Below are 19,965 nucleotides of genomic sequence, written 5' to 3'. Positions count from 1 at the left end.
TAAAGAAGACTTCAGTTTCCAATTTTTCGTAAATTCAGGAGCTGGCCGACCGGCACTTGCGAACTGCTTCTGCTTCAGGCACCGCACGGCAAAAAAGACTGGAGAATATGGCGTCGGCTGTGACTTGTATACCCCTGTCGCACTGACGTCAGGGAAGAAGGCGACAACAACCGACGCCGGACCAAGACTTTGGAATTTGGCCGACCGAGGACCCGCCTGACGGCAGGGAACCCATATGTGATTACTGCAGCTGTATGCACGATGAACATCTGGTCTCTCAAGGACCCTCTTTTCTGGGAACTAGGAACATTCTTGAGTAAAACCCTCTTCCTTTTTGTAGAGGTTGAACTTCTTAATAGTTCCTTCATTTAGCAAGTCCTGTAGGATTTGTGGGAACAGATGAATCTGATCCTGGGGAGGGGGGGATTCTGTGGAATGCATATGATAGATTTCCATACCATGAAATAGCCATTTTTGGATAACAGAAAGGACTCAGTGGTCAGTGGAAACAGTTGTTCAAGAGGGAATAGAAAAATAAAGGCACTGGGAAAGGGGACTGTTTGAGAGGTGTGCCAGTAGTAACAGACTACCTGGCCTGTCTTGAAAGGTGGGCTTTTGGGCAGGGTTTTGCTAGGGTCTGGAAGATCCCTGTTTGTGAGCCTTTTACTTATGGGAAGGAGAGGAATTATGCTGTTTCCTTCTGACAAATTATGTCCTGAAAGGGTAATTTCTGTGGTATTTAGGGACTGTTGACCCAAAGAGGTGTTTCAGTTCCTTAAGCGCTTTCCCTTTGTCAAACAGGGACTTGAACAGGGCTGCAGCTTCAGTACAAAAAACGGCATCACTGTCCAGAGGTGCATCCATAACTTTAGCCTTAATATCCTTAGACAAAGGCTGCAGCTGCAGCCATGAGTAGATCGTAAGTGCAGCACCTGAAGCTGCTAACCCTGGGTGATACCTCAGCTGCATAATCACTGCATTTAATAGAGTGTCTATGCACCTGGGCTGAGACAGGCAGTAAATAAGCCAGCTGTGCCTTGGCTGGAGCATCAGAAATGTCTGATACTAGCTTAGAAGCTTGGGAAAGCAATGCCAGGACATATTTTGACATGTGGGTCTGGTAGTTGAAAGCCAGGGTAGAGGAGGTACACACTTTCTTTCCTAACCTTTCCATCATTTTACTGTCCTTGTCCGAAGGGAGCAGACTGGTATAGGGAAGCAATTTGGACGGTTTGTCTGCCAAGATAAAGACAACAGCAGGGTCTGCAGGAGGACATTTGAATAGGAACTTTCTGTCCTCTGAGACCTTATAGAATCTGTCAGGCATTTTAGGGGCTAGAGGTTGAGAATTGGGACTGTTAAACACAGAGAAAGGCATCCAGAAAGGCAGGGAGAACAGGAGGAATGGCTGAGGGAGGAGAAGAATTCATCTACAACAAGTCATAGTATCTCTTTTTAACTTCGGATACTTGACTACTTTCCCATTTGAAGTGATCTCTCATACTGGAAATAGTTTTTCCAAAGGACAAATCTTCCCCTAGAGAATCCCCACTGTTGGGATCGAATTCAGGGGAAGCATAATCCAGGGGAGACACCATATGGGAAATGGAGAACAAGAATTCATCAGATGAAGAAGAATCTTCTTCCTCACCAGAGGCCTGCTGTTTCTCCATTGATCTCCTGGGAGTGGGAGAAGGGAAAGAGATGGATGGAAGGCCTGAGAATGGGTTTAAAGCTATGAAGGCATTCAAGATTCCCTTTGAGAAGGCCTGCCAATCAGTAGAAGGATACTAGGGAGGAGAAACATGATTCTGTTTTTTTTTTTTTTTTTTTTTTACCAGGAAGATCCACCCTAGGTTGAGAAGGAATAGGCAAGGTTGGACTAGGCTCTGTGGCAGGTGAAGTAATTGCTAGAGATGGGGGAGCTGGAGGAGGTAGAGGAACACTTCAAGATGTCTGAGATTGTGAGCCATGACTCCCTCTTATCGCAATGAATGGACATCTGCATTGCCTCTGCGGACATGCTAGTGGTGCCCTCCCTAGCAGCTTCCGAAATGTTATGCACTGCAGGTTAGGAACCAGAAATAGAACGGGCCTCCTGGCCTTCACTGGCCTCAAAAGGAACGTCCGAATCCAGAGGTGCAGCGGAAGATTTGGGCCCAACCTTTCTGGCCTTCTTTTTTGGTGGCTCACCTGATGGAGCCGCGGTGCCCTCCATCCCAAAAGCAAACAGTTTTAGACATTGGTTCTCGAGGTAAATGTCCAAGGCCGACAAACGACTATAAAGGGTGTTGGGGATGAATGTCTGGCAAATCACGCAAAACTTATCATGCTCATACCCTCAGCAAAACACTGATTGCGGCTGTCTGTGTGGAATCTGACATTCACAACTACACTTGACTTTCCTAGATGACATCAACCTTAAAAATTTGCAGCAGCAAAGAAAAAAACAGAGATTTCCCCAATTAAGCACTTATCTGAAAACATTCGGCTATCAGACGAATGGTAAAAGCTACAGTTCAGACTGGTGGTAGAGAAGTTCTCAAGAATGGTATGTGCCACCGTCACCTTTATGGCATACACTGCCTGCCTTGCTATGTGCAATGCTGCACATACCATGCAGTAGCTAAAGTCTTTTGTATACTGGCCGGACGCTCGGGTCGCCTAGGCGGGGAACCCCAAATTTAAGAAAACAGCAACATAGGAATAGGAGGACATCAAAACATCCCAAAACAGGTACTTATTATTGTGGGAGAATTGATGTCCACATTCTTTTATGAGCAACACTGATTAGCAACAACTGTACTACAACAAAAGAAAAACTGAGGATTGTACAAGCGGTTCTCTGATTTCTATTCCGCACTACTGCGGTAGCATTGTCGTCTCACAGCAAGACGTTGTCACGTTCGATTCTCAGCTAGAGAGTCTTCTGTGTGGAGGCAGGCGTGAATGGGCGTACCTTCGTAGAAGGTTGTGCATAAGGGGTGGTAACTCGGCACGTAAAAATCCACTACCAAACATTAGCGGACCAGAGTTCCGCTCTGGCGACCTCTAACCAGGATAAGCCGAAGACACAACAACAACAACTAATTTAACATTTGTGAAGTGGGGACTGCCATAGCTCTGGGAGTCTGATCAGTGATAGAGTGGCATATACTTGTGGCTTATTTGCATTCTTTATGACTGCTACTACAACAAAGATCTGTATGATCAGCATATGAGTTTCTTTTTTTTGTTTTTCTTTTTTTTCTGTTGAAAGAAACAGGAGAGCACTGTAAATGGAGGCTTCAGGAAAATAGGACTACACAGACAAGACAAGGCCATTAGAGTACTAAAAACAAGTACCAGCTAGCTCCAGACATACATGGCTAGAGACATAAAAGATTGTCTAGCCACCACAATAGGCCACGGAACGATATACTAATATCCTCCAAGATTGAAAAAATGTATTTAAAGGAAACATAATGGAAATAAAAGCAAAGAGGTGAGATGAATACACTTTTTCAAATTTCCTGAAGACTGCAGAAAGTAAACCACCCAAATTTAAACATTTACTTCTCTGTCACATTTTAAAATCTCTTCAAAGGTAAGCTTTGGTTAAGTAAACGTATTTTTGAAAAGGTCAATTTTTAAAACTATTACACATAAAAATTCTATTTAGTCTCTGCCCTGCTAGTGCAGGTCCTCATCTTTTCAATCTTTACAACCAAAGCTTTCACATCAAAAAGTCAGTCTTCTCCAAATGTATGGAATGTATGATGTTTGCAGAGCACAAACCTGCACTTTATGCAGAGCAACCTGTTACCACCTCTTTTAGTAATATATCAAAATGTACAGGTTACTGGGATTACCTGCGTTTCCGAAGTACATGAACCCAAACAGCACCAGCGATGAGGAAAAACAAAGACATTGAAATATAAAGCTTGGGAAGAGGGATCTCTCCTGCTGAAAGGTAACTTTCAGGGTTTTTCTCTTCAATGTGAATCTAGAGAAAAAATAAAATGACGAAAATCACACAATTGTTTTTTTAATGCTAAAGAGGTATACTTCAGACAAGCTGTATGGTAAACAGTTTTCTGTAGGTCTGCTACTGTACAAACCATCTAAACCAACCAGCAGCCAATCACCATCAACTTCTGCCCCCTCTATCCCAACCATTTACTCGATCATTCCTCTACACAACACAGTTAAGGGTGGCCTTACACTGCAGCACAGAAAAGAGGTCTTCTGTTATCTACTATCTGTCCTTTCCTGCTCCATCCCTCACAGCAGCTCAATCACGCATGGACACATCTACATTCTTCTGGGGGCAATCTCTACCATACACGTTTTGACCTTAAGTTGGACCTACCTAATTCCAGCTCAGCTTGGAACTCCCTCTGTCACTAGCAAAGGACACAGCAGCTGTGGCATCCCCCCAATGAGGGAAACAAGTTTGAAATCAGCTGTTTATTACTCCCCTTTACAGGATGCATCCCCCCATTCAACTATACCTGGGGTGCTGCTCAAATCAAATTCTTTGGCAGCGTTTACAGATGCCCTACCACTGTACCAAAAGGCTAGCCATATACTAGAAACATGGTAATTTCTCTGTAAACAAGTACTGGCTCATTTTGTATAGGTTAAGCTGCAAATAAATCAGTGAAGCAGAGTGTCCCAACAAACAATAACTATGTATACAAGTACAAGACGCACAGAATTTTTAAACTTTTTTCTGACAGTAAAACACATGATGCAACGAATACTGGGGTAATAGTTTTTAAGACTACACACACATCACACAAGAGCCCACCAAAAGTTGAGTTTTAGATTTAAGCTACTGGGACATGAACTGCAAATAAACTAACAGCAGACAAAGGTCACTGACCATCTATTATGCTTAGTGCTACTTTACGTTGTGAAAAATCATCCGTCAATTATTCAACATATTCTAACTATATGGTTATGGTTTATAGTTTTATAAACTCCAAATTTCCACCCTCCTCCTCATATGGATCAATTATATAAACTTCTAAATGTACGGAAAGATAAATTCCTACAGTCTAACTCCGTACTGTGGCCAGCTGCTACACAGTTCAACAACTCCATCATAAATTTAACTCAAGCATCCTCAAATCTCCTGCCAAATGTATTCCAATAAACTCCAGAACAAAAACCACAGCGAAGGACCAACAACTAACACAAACAGCTTTATTGAAACAGTTGAGCGCTTTCTTCCCTTCTGTGATAAGGGACCGAGAGTCTTTGAGTCCCTGTCTGGGTGGGAGTAATGGGTACTGAGGCCGTGGCAGACTCCAGCATACATGCAGGGAGAAGGCCTTTGGCTACCAATTTGGCCTTCCAATCCCTGAAGGCTCTAGGGTTGAACCCAGTGCAGATTGAACATGGAGTCGATAAATGGGACACTCCCAAACAAATTACACACAGAGTGTAACCATCAGCCAGTGAGAGCTTATGGCCACACTGTGCATTTTTTAAATAGTGATTTTGGCTGATCAACCATGGTCCTGCACCAAACACCACTCCCTACAAAGATCACCACACACACACAAGTAGGGGAAGGGCAGGCCTAACAACTACTCTACAGAGTTTTATAACAAAAGCTTTTTTTTTTTGAACTAACCAACGAATAAACTATATACCAGTGGGGGAGGAAGGGAAACAACTAACACAGACACACTAAAGACAAAGAATTTTTAAACTTAGAGCGAAGGAAACCACGATGCTCACTATGGCGCGGCAAATGAGATCTGGGGGAAGGTAGGAGATGGTAGTGCATTATGGGTAGGGGGAGGAGCTCAGAGCTTGGAGCAGATGCTAGAAAAAAAGTTGCCGGCACGGATCCGATAGGGATCTGAATACCCACAGGTTGCAGATAAAATGAAGTTGACTACTTCAGATCTTGCTTTATAAGCAAATTTTTGGATAAAAAATTACAGGCAAGATTAAAAACATTTCGATATATGTAAAGATTCTTGGGAATTCTTAGACAAAGTGGGTAGAATAAAGCTTGATGAAAGTGCAATCATAGTCACCATTGATGTGGTTAGCTTGTTTACATTCATCTCACATGTAGAAGGTTTAGCGTGGTTAGAGATCCAACTGTTTAATACTGGCCTATATGATCAGGACAATATTAATGTATACATAACGCTGACGGAAGTGGTGCTTCAGAATAATAATTTATATTTTGAAGGTCAGTATTACAAGCGAAAAAATGGGGCTTGCCATGGGCGCTGCCTGCGCCCCTGTTTTTGCTAACTACATTATGTCTTATTGGGAACAACAGTATGTAATGCAGAGTACATTCCAATCCAATATTTTGTTTTACACAAGGTTTTTAGATGATATATTTATTTTGTGGAAAGGTACTGAGCAGGAATTTAAGCAGTTTTATGTATACATAAATGACACTGTTGTTTTTTTAAAATTTACACATCAACATACTAGAAAACACGTTGCTTATTTAGATGTAGAGTTTTTTATTACTGAAGACAATGTGGTGGAATCAAAAATTTATAGAAAACCTACTTTTTCAAACTCTTATTTAGTGTTTACCAGTGCACACCGATCCTTCCAGAAAAAAAATCTATAGTTAAAGGGCAATTGGTTCGAGCAGCCAGGATGGTGAGCTCGGATATAATATTTATCGATGAGTTAAAGTTTATTTTAAATATGTTTAAGACTAGAGGATATCCAGATGCCCTACTTGATTAGTCAGTAAGTGGTGCATAAGCGAAAAAATGTTTTTTATAAACCAATTTTGATATTTGGTAAAGATGGTAATATTGTAAATAAGGGGAATATGGATTCAAACATTGGACTAGGGTTTATTATAGGTTTTATTCAAGATGTTCAGAATATTGTAGATATTTGTAATAATTGGGACATTTTATAATTTCATGTCAATGTAGTGCAAAAAGTGTGGGGGGGGCAAAATTACTTTTAAAAAAGATAGGTCTTTTAAAAATATAATGGAAGGTACTAAGATAAATAGGGACACCAGCATGAATAGAAGAAAAGGGAATTTTAAGTGTCAGCACTGCAACTTTTGCCCCCATATTTTAGAAACTGGGGGCAGTTTTGTGTTAAATGGAAAAACATTGAAGATCAATGGGTATTTTAATTGTAGCACCACTAATGTAGTTTCTGTAGCTAAGTGTTTAATGTGCCCTATTTGTCATGTGGGTAAGACTGCTAGACCTTTGAAGAACAGAATAAGTGAACATTTATTGGACACCAAACATAATAGGCAAACTAATGCATTAGCAAGGCATATTAACGAATGCAGAGACCATGTTTTTAGATTTTTTGTGATCCAACATTTGTTTAAAGATCAACAAGGTAGATGCCTAGATGTCCATTTGGATATCTGTGAGCTAAGATGGCAACTTAGGCTTGATGCCACACGTATCCAGGTATCAATGAGGCTATTAGCTTATCTAGCATATTAAAATTAAGACATATATTAGGTTAAATTTCTTATTCAGGGGATTGGTACATTGTTTTTTACAATATAATTTATCTATCATAATATTTTAGTTAATGTTGGGTATTACCCATTCATATTTGCAAATTATATTGGATACATTTTTATATAATATGTTGTTTTTTCAATATATGGTATGTCATTTTAAGGATTAATTGATGTGTAATTAGTGGTTTACTATTTAAGGCTGGGTTAGTAGTGTGTGTGGGTATTTTGTAATTTTGTTCTGAAGAAGTCCCTTATCACAGAAGGGAAGAAAACGCTCAATTGTTTCAATAAAGCTGGTCGTGTTAGCTGTTGGTCCTTCGCTGTGGTTTTTATCCTCAAATCTCCTACCTGCTGACCTGCACAACACCAGTGCTTCTTACAAGAAATGTTTGGATCCCATCACCCACGTTTTTTTTAAATGTTTTCCTTATATTAGTCACAGTAAATCCCTTCTAGATGCTACCTGTGAAAATCATATCCTCCCATTCTCTTTTCTATCACAATATATGTATTCCAGACTGGCACATCTTTCTCATACCCATCATTTTCATTACCCTCAACATCTGACTTCTTTGCAAACTCTGTAGCAGTTTTACCTCACTTTTCCAGAAATGGACTTTATACTCCAGATATAGCTTTACTAATGCCTTATACAACCGGAGGGTGACCTTAGCATCTATTAAATACAGTGGACCAGCTACACACCCCAACATCCTGTTGCCTTTCACACTTCACCTCTACACAAGGCACTGGGCATCTCAGCTAAAGAGTGATTATGATCTCCATATCCTTTTCCTCCACTCTTCTTCCCCCCAGTCAGCCCTCCAAATTGAGGGTTTTCCCTAGATACCTCAAAACAAAAGGAATTCCTTGCACATTTTTTACACTGAAGCCCTGCAGTCCCTGTACATTGTACCATGCTTTAGATGCAAACTAAACACATTGCTTTAAAACTCTGCACTGATCTTAGGATCAACAAGAAAAAGGATGATCCTTCTATAAATTTGTCACTTAGACAGTCTTCCACAAACTCAGAGTAATGAAAACAAATTTGAACAGGACAAAAAAAAATACCGGAAGTAAATGTCTTTTTATGCAGAAGACCACACCCCATATTCCCATGCAGGCAGCAAGACCCTACACCATGCTACTTTTTGTAGTAAAGTCCGAGGCCCGTGCAGCAACCTCTGCTGACAATGAGGAATTCTGCCAACCATGTATTACCACACACTTGGCTAATGAAAAACTCAGTGGCACCAGTTCAACATCAATGCAGCATCTAACAAATATGCAAAGAGCTAGTCCAAGTACGGAAATCCTAAGGCACTCCCCAATGGCTATGAGCTTTTCATGCATTCCCACCAGTGGCTGCCATGAACTCTCACTCAATTTCATGTCTACCTCACAGTTTTGGTAGTCAGCCAATGTCTTTACTTTCCCTACCAATTTCCTGTGAATGACAATAAGGCTCCTCCCATCTCAGAGCTGACCTGGTCAAAGAACTGATAAATCTGAACAATCAAGATTTTCTAAGGAATAATGGGTTGCTCCACTTTAGCAAACAGACAGCAATTCAGAAATGTAATCTGCCACTTTCTTTTTTTTTTTTTTTTTTTTTTTTTGCATTTGTTAATCAGGAAGCCCTATTTCACTAGCAGCCCAAACAAACAACTGTAGTATTAAATAAAATAATATACAAAGCAAAGTTGATATAACTGTCAAATGGTGTAATTAAAGAGTATGATATTAAAGTTAAAATAGTTCAAAATGAAACAGCATTAACAATAAACATAGACTGTGAAGTAGACAAATATAACAGAAATGCAAGAAAAACTCTGAAATATCATGGCATGATGATTCCAACCAGAGCTGTTGCTAAAGAGTGATTATGATTTCCTTACCATCGTCTAGCGCCTAGAACCATTCTCTGATCTGATGCCCCACCTTCCTCAACTCTTAATCTGAGAAGCAAAAAGAGGTTCTCTGGCACTCCAACCAAGACCCCCTGCCTCTCAGCCCCCTTTGCTCCTCACTTGAAGAGCAAAAGAAAAAGAAAAATAAGACTTTTTAAAGCGAAGCAACCCGCTTGCTACAGCTCACAAAGCACTGATGTTCAGAACAGCCTTTCTGTACTACCGACTTTTTGAAATATCAGTACAGAAAGAATACATGAGCTGCACTACACAATCATGCTAACACCGTGCGCCCGGTGAGGCTGCCACCTTTACTCCATCTATGTTACACTTCTGATTCCAATATATGTTCCTTTCTTATTAACCAATGAGAAATACTGAGAAACAATCAGTACTAAAAAGAGGTTTGTACAGTACCTATAAGTGCTGGAGAACAAGGCTGCAGCCAGAGAGGTCTCGTTAAAACCGAAAGTACAGTTTTGTACCTACCATAAATGTAGATGTCCTATAGGTATGCATCTGCAGTCCTAACATATGGGTTGTCCTGCCTCAGGCAGCCCTTCGGTCGGCCGGATTCCAAAGTCTGGGTCTGGCCTCGGCTGATATCGCATTTCACCCGACGTCATAGCTGCTGGGGTATAAAGGCATCAGCCAACGCCATTTTCCTCAGTGTTTCTTGCCCCAGATGCCAGGTGCCCTCTAGGAAGGCTAAATTTGGATAAATGCAGATAATTCCAAACAGTAGAGAGCAAAATATATATACATCTATATACATACAAACAAATACACCATAATAGATTCCCCCAGCTAGCTAAAAGAGGGGAAAGTACCCTAGGAATACCACAGAGGGGAAGGAGGGTGGGTAATCCTGACTGCAGATGCATACCTATCGGACATCTACATTTATGGTAGGTACAAAACTGTACTATGTCCTTCAAGGATGCATCTGCAGTCCTAACATATGGGTAGAATACCATAGCCAAACTGGGGGAGGAGGCACTAAGATAATGATGGTGTAGTTAAGATCCCTTGCAAAACAGCAGTTGCAAAACCTGCTCGGGATCTGGAGTACAAAGGAAGATTATAATGCTTGGCAAATGTATGCACGGAGCTCCAAGTAGCAGCTTCTAAAATGTCTTTGGTAGCCACTCCTCGTAGGAAAGCTGTAGTGGTGGCTGTAGCTCTTGTGGAGTGAGGCCTGATATTTTCAGGAGTTGTCTTTCCATGAAAAGAGTAGCAGAATCTAATGCAATTTCCTATCCATTTTGAGATTGTCTGTTTTGAAATTGCTTTTCCTTGCACTCCTGTTGCATATGCTACCAGAAGCTGGTCAGTCTTTCTGCTGACCTTAGTTCTGTCCAGATAGCGTAATTGTCTGTGCACATCCAAGGTGTGTAGTAGTCTTTCTCCCCTGTTCTGTGGGTTGGGGAAGAATGTAGGTAAATGAATAGCTTGGTTCAATGATACCCTGGAGACCACCTTTGGCATAAAAGTAGGATTAGTTCGCAGAGACATTCTATCCTGATGGAAGATAAGGAAAGGCTGGACTGCCATTAATGCCTGTAACTCAGATACCCTTCTTGCTGAAGTGATTGCTAGTAGGAATGCAGTTTTCCAAGATAAGTACTGTAAGTCTGCTGTTGCTGCTGGTTCAAAAGGGGGAAGTGTTAATTTTTCCAGCACAAAGTTGAAATCCCATGCAGGTAAAGGTGGTTCCCTTGGAGGCTTTACGTTTTTGATTCCTCTCAAGAACTGCCTGAGTAGAGGATGAGAGAAGACAGGAGGATCCATGTTGTACTCTGCTGAAATTGCTGATGCATGAATCTTAATGGAGGAGTAGGACAGGCCATTGTGGAACAGTTCTGCTAAGTATTCCAGGATGTGTGCTATGTTTGCCAATGAGACATTTTCTCCCTTTGCTGCACTCCAAATGAGGAATCTTTTCCATTTGGCTGAATATGTTTTCCTTGTGGAGGGTCTGCGAGCCTCCAGGATAATGTCCTTAACCCTCTGAGACAAATCTGGTTGATTTTGTTTTATGCAATATTCCAAGCAGTTAGCTGCAGTGTTTTCAAGTTTGGATGCAGGGTCTTGTAGTTGTTCTGTGTTAGAAGTAATGGACATAGAGGTTGAGGTCATGAGTGTGCCCGAGACATGCTTCTCAGTAGCGGGTACCAATGTTGTCTTGGCCAGTCTGGAGCTATCAGGATTACCCTTTGGCTGTTCCTCTCTGATCTTCAGTAGGACTTTGTCCATCAAAGGAAGAGGTGGAAATGCATATGCTGTCAGGTTTTTCCAGCTGAAGGAAAGGGAGTCCACCCTCCAGGCAAGTGGGTGGAATACTCTTGAGCAGAATTTCTTCAATTGGTGGTTGTGTGGGGAGGCAAACAGGTCTATCTCTGGCATTCCCCATTTCTTTGTTTTGGTTTTGAAGATATCTGGATGCAGCATCCATTCATGAGCATCCGTGGTAGTTCTGCTTAAGGTGTCTGCTAGTGAATTTTCTTTTCCTGGTACAAATCTGGCCTGCAGTTGAATGTTGAGATTCAGGGCCAAATTCCACAGGTCCATTGCCATCCGGCATAGAGGGTATGAGTGTGTACCTCCCTGTTTGTTGATGTACCACATCACTGTGGTATTGTCCGTCCTTATCAGCAGGTGACCTTGTTGGAGGAATAGTCTGAATGCCTGGATTGCACGTTTCACTGCCAACATCTCCTTTAGATTTATGTGTAGATTCAGCTGGTTTTGGGACCATAGGCCTTGTATACACTTGTCTTCCATGTGCGCCCCCCAGCCTAGGTCTGAGGCGTCCGTGGTGATGGTCTGGCTTGGATGTGGTTTGTGGAAAGGCAATCCTCTGTTTATTTGACAGGCCTGAGCCCACCACAGAAATTCTTTTTTCAAGCATGGAATAATTGGAATCTGGGCTTCTAGACTGTGCTTGTGTTGAGACCATACATTCCTTAGGTACCATTGCAACTTTCTCATATGCAGCCTGGCATGTGGGATCAATATTATGCAGGATGCCATGTAACCCAGGGCTTGCAGGACTTTCCTTGCAGTAAGCTGAGTTTGTGTTGTTAATGCCATGAAATAGACTGGTAGTTGCTTTTGTTTTTCCTCTGTAAGAAAAGCCATCTGAGTTGTTGTATCCAGTTCTGCACCCAAAAATGTTATCCTTTGGGATGGTACTAGCCTTGACTTTTGAATGTTGACTGTGTGTCCCAAGGCTTGCAACAGTTGTATGACATTGGCCAAATCTTTTGTTAATTTTGTCTTGTTGTCCGCTTGTATTAGGCAGTCGTCCAGGTACGGGTAAATTTGAATTCCCTGAAGCCTGCAATGAGCAATTACTGATGCCAGGCATTTCGTGAATACTCTGGGCGCAGTAGATAAGCCAAAGGGCAATGCTGAGAATTGATAATGCTCTGATCCTGCAAGAAATCTGAGGTGTCTTCTGCAATCTGGTCGTATAGGGACGTGCAGGTATGCCTCCTTGAGATCTAGAGTCACCAGCCAAGACTCCTTGCCCAACATGGGAAGAAGTTGCTGGAGGGTCAGCATTTTGAATTTTGGAACAATGAGGTATGTGTTCAGTGCGGACAAGTCGAGAATAGGTCTCCACTGATTTTCTTTTCTTGGTACAAGGAATAGTCTGGAGTAAAATCCTTGGCCTTGTTCCATAGATGGTACCTTTTCTATTGCTCTCATCCTTAGTAAGTTGATGATTTGTTTTAGAGCCTCTGTTTTTTGGCTTGGTGGAAGGTTTGGCATTCCTCTCTTTTTTGGTAGAGTGTGGAAGTGAAACCTGTAGCCCTTGTCTATTGTTTGTAAAGTCCATTTGTCTCCTGTAATGCAATGCCAGTTGTCTGAAAATAAGGCTAGCTTTCCGCCCAAGGGTGCTTCCAGTTGTTCCCTGGTAGGCGGAATCTGAGCCAAGTCATTGTGTCTGTCCTGTGGAAGTGGTTGTAGTCGTAGCTGTGGCAGCACTTCTCTGGTTGGCAGGTTGCCACTGTCGACCCCTGTAGGCACCCCTAGATTGATCTCTGCCTCTTGGGCGTCTATTTCTGCCTCTCTGTGCTCTGGAGGTGTCTGGAAAGGCCCAATTCTTCGAAGGCCAATTTCTGCTAAACCTCGGTGGTTGGACCTGCAAAAAATCCTTGACTGTTTGGACAGATTTTGTCTTTTCTTCCACTTTCTTTAGAACCTCCTGTGCAGGGGAGCCAAACAAACTTTGTTTCTCCAAAGGAGCATCTAGGAGTTTTGACTTAACATGGTCTGGTAAGGATTGTTCTTTTAACCAGGCATGCCTTCGAATCACTGCTCCAGTCATAGCTGATCTAAAAGAAGCCTCCAGTGCATCATAGCCACATTTTAAAAAATGATTACTGACCTGCTGAGAGTTATGCACCAAATCCTGAAGGGACTTACGGTCTATAGGCTCAGGAGAGGACAGTTTTTTATTTAGCTGGTCTAACAAAAATTCCTGGTACTGAATCATGTGAAATTGACAGTTTAAAGCCCTGGCCGAAAGAGTAGCAGATGTATAAACCTTTTTACCCCATCGCTCTAATGCTCTAGATTCCCTTTCAGAGGGAAGAGGGTATTTGGCAGAGGCAGCTGCAACACCTTTAGGGCCCTGAGAAATGGTTTCTGGGTCTGCAACATGAGCCTTATACAAGTGGTAGTGAGTGTCCGGGACCCTGTAATATCTGTCAGGTTTGGCAGGGGCCAGAGGGAGAGAATCAGGGGCAGTACTGGCATCATTATATGCATCATCAACAACTGATAGTACAGGAGGTATGGCTAAAGGTCTATGCTGTGGTAAATGTAAAAAAGTCCTTAGCCTTTTCCTTGAATCTGAAAAATCCTGGCCCTGCCATTGGAAGTGTTCCCTCATAGAGTGTAGGGTTTCCCCAAAAGAAAATTCTTCAGGAGGAAGCAGAAGGAATGGAGTCTTCTGCATCAGAATCCTCATAAGGTGAATATGGGCCTTCCTGATGGTCAGAATTATCTGAGCCATCCGAGGAGTAGTCTGTAGAGAGAGGTTCAGGAGGTTCAGTCCTAGGCCTCTTATCTGGAGGAGGTTGAGAGGCCCTGTCTGGGTGGGGTTGGGATCCCCTGATCAAAGAAATAAGATCCTCAGCCAGGCTGAGTATCTGGGAACTAGAGGTAGGCCTGTGAGAGGGGGCTTTTGTAGGCAAAGTCTTAGAAATTTTGGCTGCTTTAGCCCTGGAAAAGGCCTTGATAGACATAGAAGCAGGGGGTCTAGCAGCCCCACGTGCAGGAGTAGAGATGTCTAAAGGAATAGTGTCTGACAAATCCTGGGTGCCTGCTTCTGCAGCAGTAATATCTGAAGCCGATTCAGCCATGGCCTGAGTGGCCTCGGTTATCGGTGACATGCTTTCGGCCGAAGGGAGAACCGAGGACTCTGTTTCAGCCGAAACCGAGACACTCGCGGTTGGCCTAACCGTGGTTTCAGCCGAAACCGCGGGCCGCGAGTGTCGGTCCTTTTCCTTGCGCTTTTTAGCTAATTGTGTAGTCGGAGTCTCCGACGGCATTTTATATGCAAAAGCGGGACCAAAAAACTCTTCGGCAAACTCCGACCGACGTCTAAGCGTCCGTCGGTTGAAGGAAGCACAGGCTACACAAGCTGATACGTCGTGGTCTGGGCCTAAGCAAGGAAGGCAGTAAGAGTGGAAATCCTTATGAGGTATTTGTTTCCCACAAGTTAAACAATTATTTACTTTGTCTGACATCGGCTGAGGCAAGAAAGAGTCCCCAACGGGGTACTTAGCTTTTTTAGAAGTCTTCGGTAGTAGAAATCTCTGGATCTGACCGACCGGCACTTGCGAACAGCTTCTGCTTCGGGCACCGCGCGGCAAGAAAGACTGGGGAAAATGGCGTCGGCTGATGCCTTTATACCCCAGCAGCTATGACGTCGGGTGAAGTGCGACATCAGCCGAGGCCAGACCCATACTTTGGAATCCGGCCAACCGAAGGGCTGCCTGAGGCAGGACAACCCATATGTTAAGACTGCAGATGCATCCTTGAAGGACATCTGAGTAATTCTGTCCTCACAGGTAAATTACTAGGCTATCAGTCTGCAGACTATTACAAGCCTAGCCAATAACTAAAGACCAAAATTAAACCTTGCACCTTGTAATTGTGAGGTAAAGAAATGAACAATTATGCCAACCCTGTCCTCTAATGTATTTATTTATTTTATTTTACATTTGTTGACCAGGATAGTCCAACTGGATACATGTCCATTTCCAGAGGAGGCCCGAGGAGAAAAGCTCCAAAGGTACATATACAATCATTACAATGTCATATAGAACAGGAGTAATCATAACATAATACAAATATAACACATTTTACTGTTAGTTAAATTTACACAAATATATCACATTTTATAGTCCAGTTAAATTTGTACAATCTAACAAACTTCTAAACTGGCTTAACAAAGGTATCAGAGTACCACTTACAGACATAGTATTGTTACACCAGTATGCATAAAGATTTAGTCAGGCTTGGAGCAGGGACATATCCATTGAGACTTGAAATACTCCTTGAGAGCAATTTTAAATGGAGATAGGGTGGTATCCAGGGTAATGTTTTCAGGAAGGGAATTCCAAATTTTGCCAGCAGAGTTGGTGAACAGGGAGTCTCCAGCTGAGTTGTTGGATTTGATGGTTTGCACTAATAGTCCATTAGATGACCGGAGTGATCTGGAGTTGGAGTGGGGATAGATGATGTTTTTCAGGGCAGGTGTATTATCTTGCTGCTTAAAAACCTCAGCTTTGGCCAGCTAAGATCTAGCTGCATTCAACTGGATGTATAAGTGAATTTAAGTACCTTTATCTGCACTTTTTTTCAAATAATACAGTATTTAAATTGATTTAACTGTGTTGCATGATTATTAACTGAACTGGAAGTTTTGACTCTGTTCTTCAGTTAGTGCTGGCTTGAATTTTATTACTTGTTAGTAATTGCAGGTGTGGGGTAGCCACATCCTTTGATTTCCTGTCCTTGCCTATTTCAGTGGTACAGTTTGAAATATTTTCTGCTTAAAAACCTCAGCTTTGGCTGTGTAAGATCTAGCTGTATTCAACTGGATGTATAAGAGAATTTAAGTACCTTTATCTGCACTTTTTTTAAATAATACAGTATTTACATTGATTTAACTGTGTTGCATGATTATTAACTGAACTGGAAGTTTTGACTCTGTTCTTCAGTTAGTTTTCCCACCTGCCCTGCCGGTTTCTGTTTTGGTGTTAATCTTAGTGGCTTTGAAACTGCCCTCCCCTCTTGTAAATTTGTGTTTGGATACTCCTTCTGGGCCCATCTCATTTGCTCACTCAACTGAGTGCAGTGAGATCATATTCTGATTTCAGGCACTCCTACTGTGTACAAAGAGAGCATCTGGGAAAGAGAACAAAAAAAATTTAAGCTTGTTTCCTGCCTTTCCTGTTAAGTGGTCTAAACTGTTTGTAGGCTTATGAGCCCCCAAGCCCTTCAGTGTTGGAGGGAAGCCTTCTAGCTTAATTTTGTTTCTTATAACTAGCCAGTTTTCTAGTTTCAGCACTCAAATCTGTTTCTTTGAACTCAGCACTTGTTCAGAACTCATTGTAAGCACTACATAAGCTGCAAATTACTACAACACTCAACTTTCCTCACTTGTTTAGTGGAAAGCAGTTTTTAGTACTTAATAAATAAGCACTTATCCAGGCATGTCTAAGAGTCAGCTCCCAGTGATTTCTCCTATGTACCTGATGAATCTGGGCATCTTGGGGCAATGCAGCAATTGCCTCATGTACACAGACAACCCTCTCCTCCTACCACCCAACACTACAACGTGTGAGAGATGCACTTATATAACCAAACTGGAAGCGAATCTCTCTTCACCCAAGACTGGACTAGACAGTCAAGAGAAGAAGGTAAACACTTGCACCACACTCATCACAAAGTCCCTCAAAAACTACACCACCAAAACACACACACAGAAACACAAAACAAACACCTACATTCGCGGAGGCTCTCAATAAAAACCTGCCCAAGCATCAGGGACAGCCAAAGCATAAACATTCGCAGAGGCTCTCAATAAAAACCTGCCCAAGCATCAGGGACAGCCAAAGCATAAACGCAAGCAAACTCCACCCCCCAACACAACCCAAATGACACATAGCCCACAAACTCAGTGTGCCACTCAACCACAGCCCATAAGGCATAACAACGTACCCAACACTCTAGTCATAGGTGACTCTATAGTCAGGCACACTGATGTTCCACTCACTAGACTAAACAAGGAGAAAGTTACTGTCAGCTGCCTGTCAGGTGCCAGGATCCGCCACATAACGCATGCACTCAGGTCACTCCACAATAAGTACAAATATGACACCGTCATTGCCCATGTTGGTGTGAATGACCTGAGACGTACCTCCCTAGACTACATGAAAACAGACATGGAGGAGCTCTCCAATCTTGTATCACAGGCAGGTTTGACCCTAACCCTGAGGAGCATCCTGCCATCACCCAGAATGATACCACAGTACAAGGAAAAAATGATTGACTTCAACAATTGGCTAAGCTTCTGGTGTCATTCTAAGGGGATCCAGTACTTGTCTGCCTGGGTCGACATGATCGACAGTCCACAATGCTTTGCCAGAGATGGTCTGCACCTGTCGCCCTTAGGATTCCGGATACTGGCTAAGGCTTTTGCCACCCCTATAGTGCCTTTTTTTAGGCAAGGTTCAAATGACAAATTCACCACCATAACAGGTACAAGCAAGCAAAATCTGAGGGTAATGCTACTCAATGCTAGAAGTCTAAACCTCAAAATGCACTCATTCGAGGCACTCCTTAAAATGGAGAACACGGACATCTGTGCAGTGACAGAGATCTGGTTCAAAGCTCCAGAGAGCACCTCTGCATTACCAGGCTTCAATTCATACCACACCTTTCGGCCACCTAACCCAGAAAGAAGCACTAAAGGTGGAGGCGTGTCCATATTCATTAAGGATATCCACACCTCCAGGCTAGTTGCACAGCATAATGCATCCGAGATTATCCAAGTGCAGCTAACTCTGGGCAAGACCGCAATCCAAATTGTAGCTTGCTACAGACCCCCCACCATGCCCCAAGATTCATACTCCTCATTTCTTGATACACTGGAAAGTATTAGGGTACAACCCAACACCCTAATAATGGGCGATTTCAAATACCCCACCATTAACTGGGAAAACTACTCGTGTACCAACTATTTTGCACAACATTTTCTAGAATTCATAAATTCCAACGCCTTGGATCAACTTATTCACACCCCCACCAGGGGCAGCAATATCCTAGACCTGGTCATTACCACCATGGGAAACCGGTGTTCCACACCAGAGGTCAATTCCTCATTGGTCAGATCCAACCACAAGCTAATCAGCCTAGACATCCACATCCCATCCCCAATTAAGGAAACCATCGTAAAAAACTTTTCCAAAGCCAACCTCACAGTTCTTAAGACAGAAGTGGCAAACTTCATGACACCCATGCAGACGGACAGTAGAGGTATGACTGCCGAATCCTACACAAATGCACTTTATAAGCACTTACACGATTGCATGGATCATGCTATCCCTAATAGAACCAAGATGTTATCCTCCAAAAAAAGGAAATCAATCTGGTGGTCCTCTGCCATAAACAAACTCTACAACAGAAGAAAGAAACTGTTGCAAAAAAGAATAAAATCCCATGACTGGAGGAACTCCCTGGTCAACCTCAGTAAGAAGCTGAGATCCCTCATAAAATCCTCCAAAGCTAGTTATGAAAACAAAATTGCCACTGACTCTAAAGACAACCACAAAGCATTCTATAGCTATGTCAAGAATCTAAATGGGAACACTCAGATCTGCTCCGAGTTACAGCACAATAGCACTAAATATACAGAACCAACTGATATTGCCAACATCCTAGCAGATAAGTTCAGTGCTAACTTTACCCCCCTCTCACTCCCTAGAGGGCCCATCTCTATATCGGAAGAATGCAAAGTTCCTATAATCACGACTGCACAGGTAAAAAAACACACGCTCCAAAGCCAAGAACACAGCATCTATGGGACCTGACAATATCCCAGGCTGCGTTCTACACGAACTACGGAATGAACTGGCACCCTACCCAAGTACCATGTTCAATCATAGCCTCACCTCAGGCTTTGTACCCACTGAATGGCGCACCGCGACAGTTATCCCACTCCACAAAGGGGGAGACACGACGGACCCCGGGAACTACCGCCCCATTAGCCTGACGAGCCTGGTCTGCAAGGCCATGGAACGCATCATTGTGGAACTCAAACAAAAACATTGGTAATCTCCAAACTCTGGACCCTACCCAGTTTGGATTTGTAAATGGCAGATCATGTCTCTTAAACCTGACTGACTTCTTTGAAGCAGTCACCAAAGCCATAGATGAGGGTAAAATGGTTCACAGAGCTTATCTAGACCTCGCCAAGGCTTTCGACACCATCCCCCATTCTGGAATTATAGATAAGCTCACTAAACTAGGTATAAATCCCTATGTCACAAG

General features: G+C 42.6%; 1 protein-coding gene across 1 annotated transcript in view; it reads right to left on the bottom strand.

Annotated features, from left to right (window-relative positions):
• Window positions 1-19,965, bottom strand: part of LOC122790617 (protein GPR107-like) — a 584,732-nt gene that overhangs the window by 81,766 nt on the left and 483,001 nt on the right. Inside the window, exon 9 of the mRNA XM_044058143.1 lies at window positions 3,852-3,985. Within this exon, the coding sequence (XP_043914078.1) occupies window positions 3,852-3,985 (134 nt within the window). The remainder of the gene's footprint in view (window positions 1-3,851; window positions 3,986-19,965) is intronic.

This window comes from Protopterus annectens, chromosome 16.part0 (genome assembly GCF_019279795.1).
Source record: "Protopterus annectens isolate FY-2018-M chromosome 16.part0, PAN1.0, whole genome shotgun sequence".
Lineage (NCBI taxonomy): Eukaryota > Metazoa > Chordata > Ceratodontiformes > Protopteridae > Protopterus > Protopterus annectens.
This window is presented reverse-complemented; position numbering and strand designations above follow the sequence as displayed.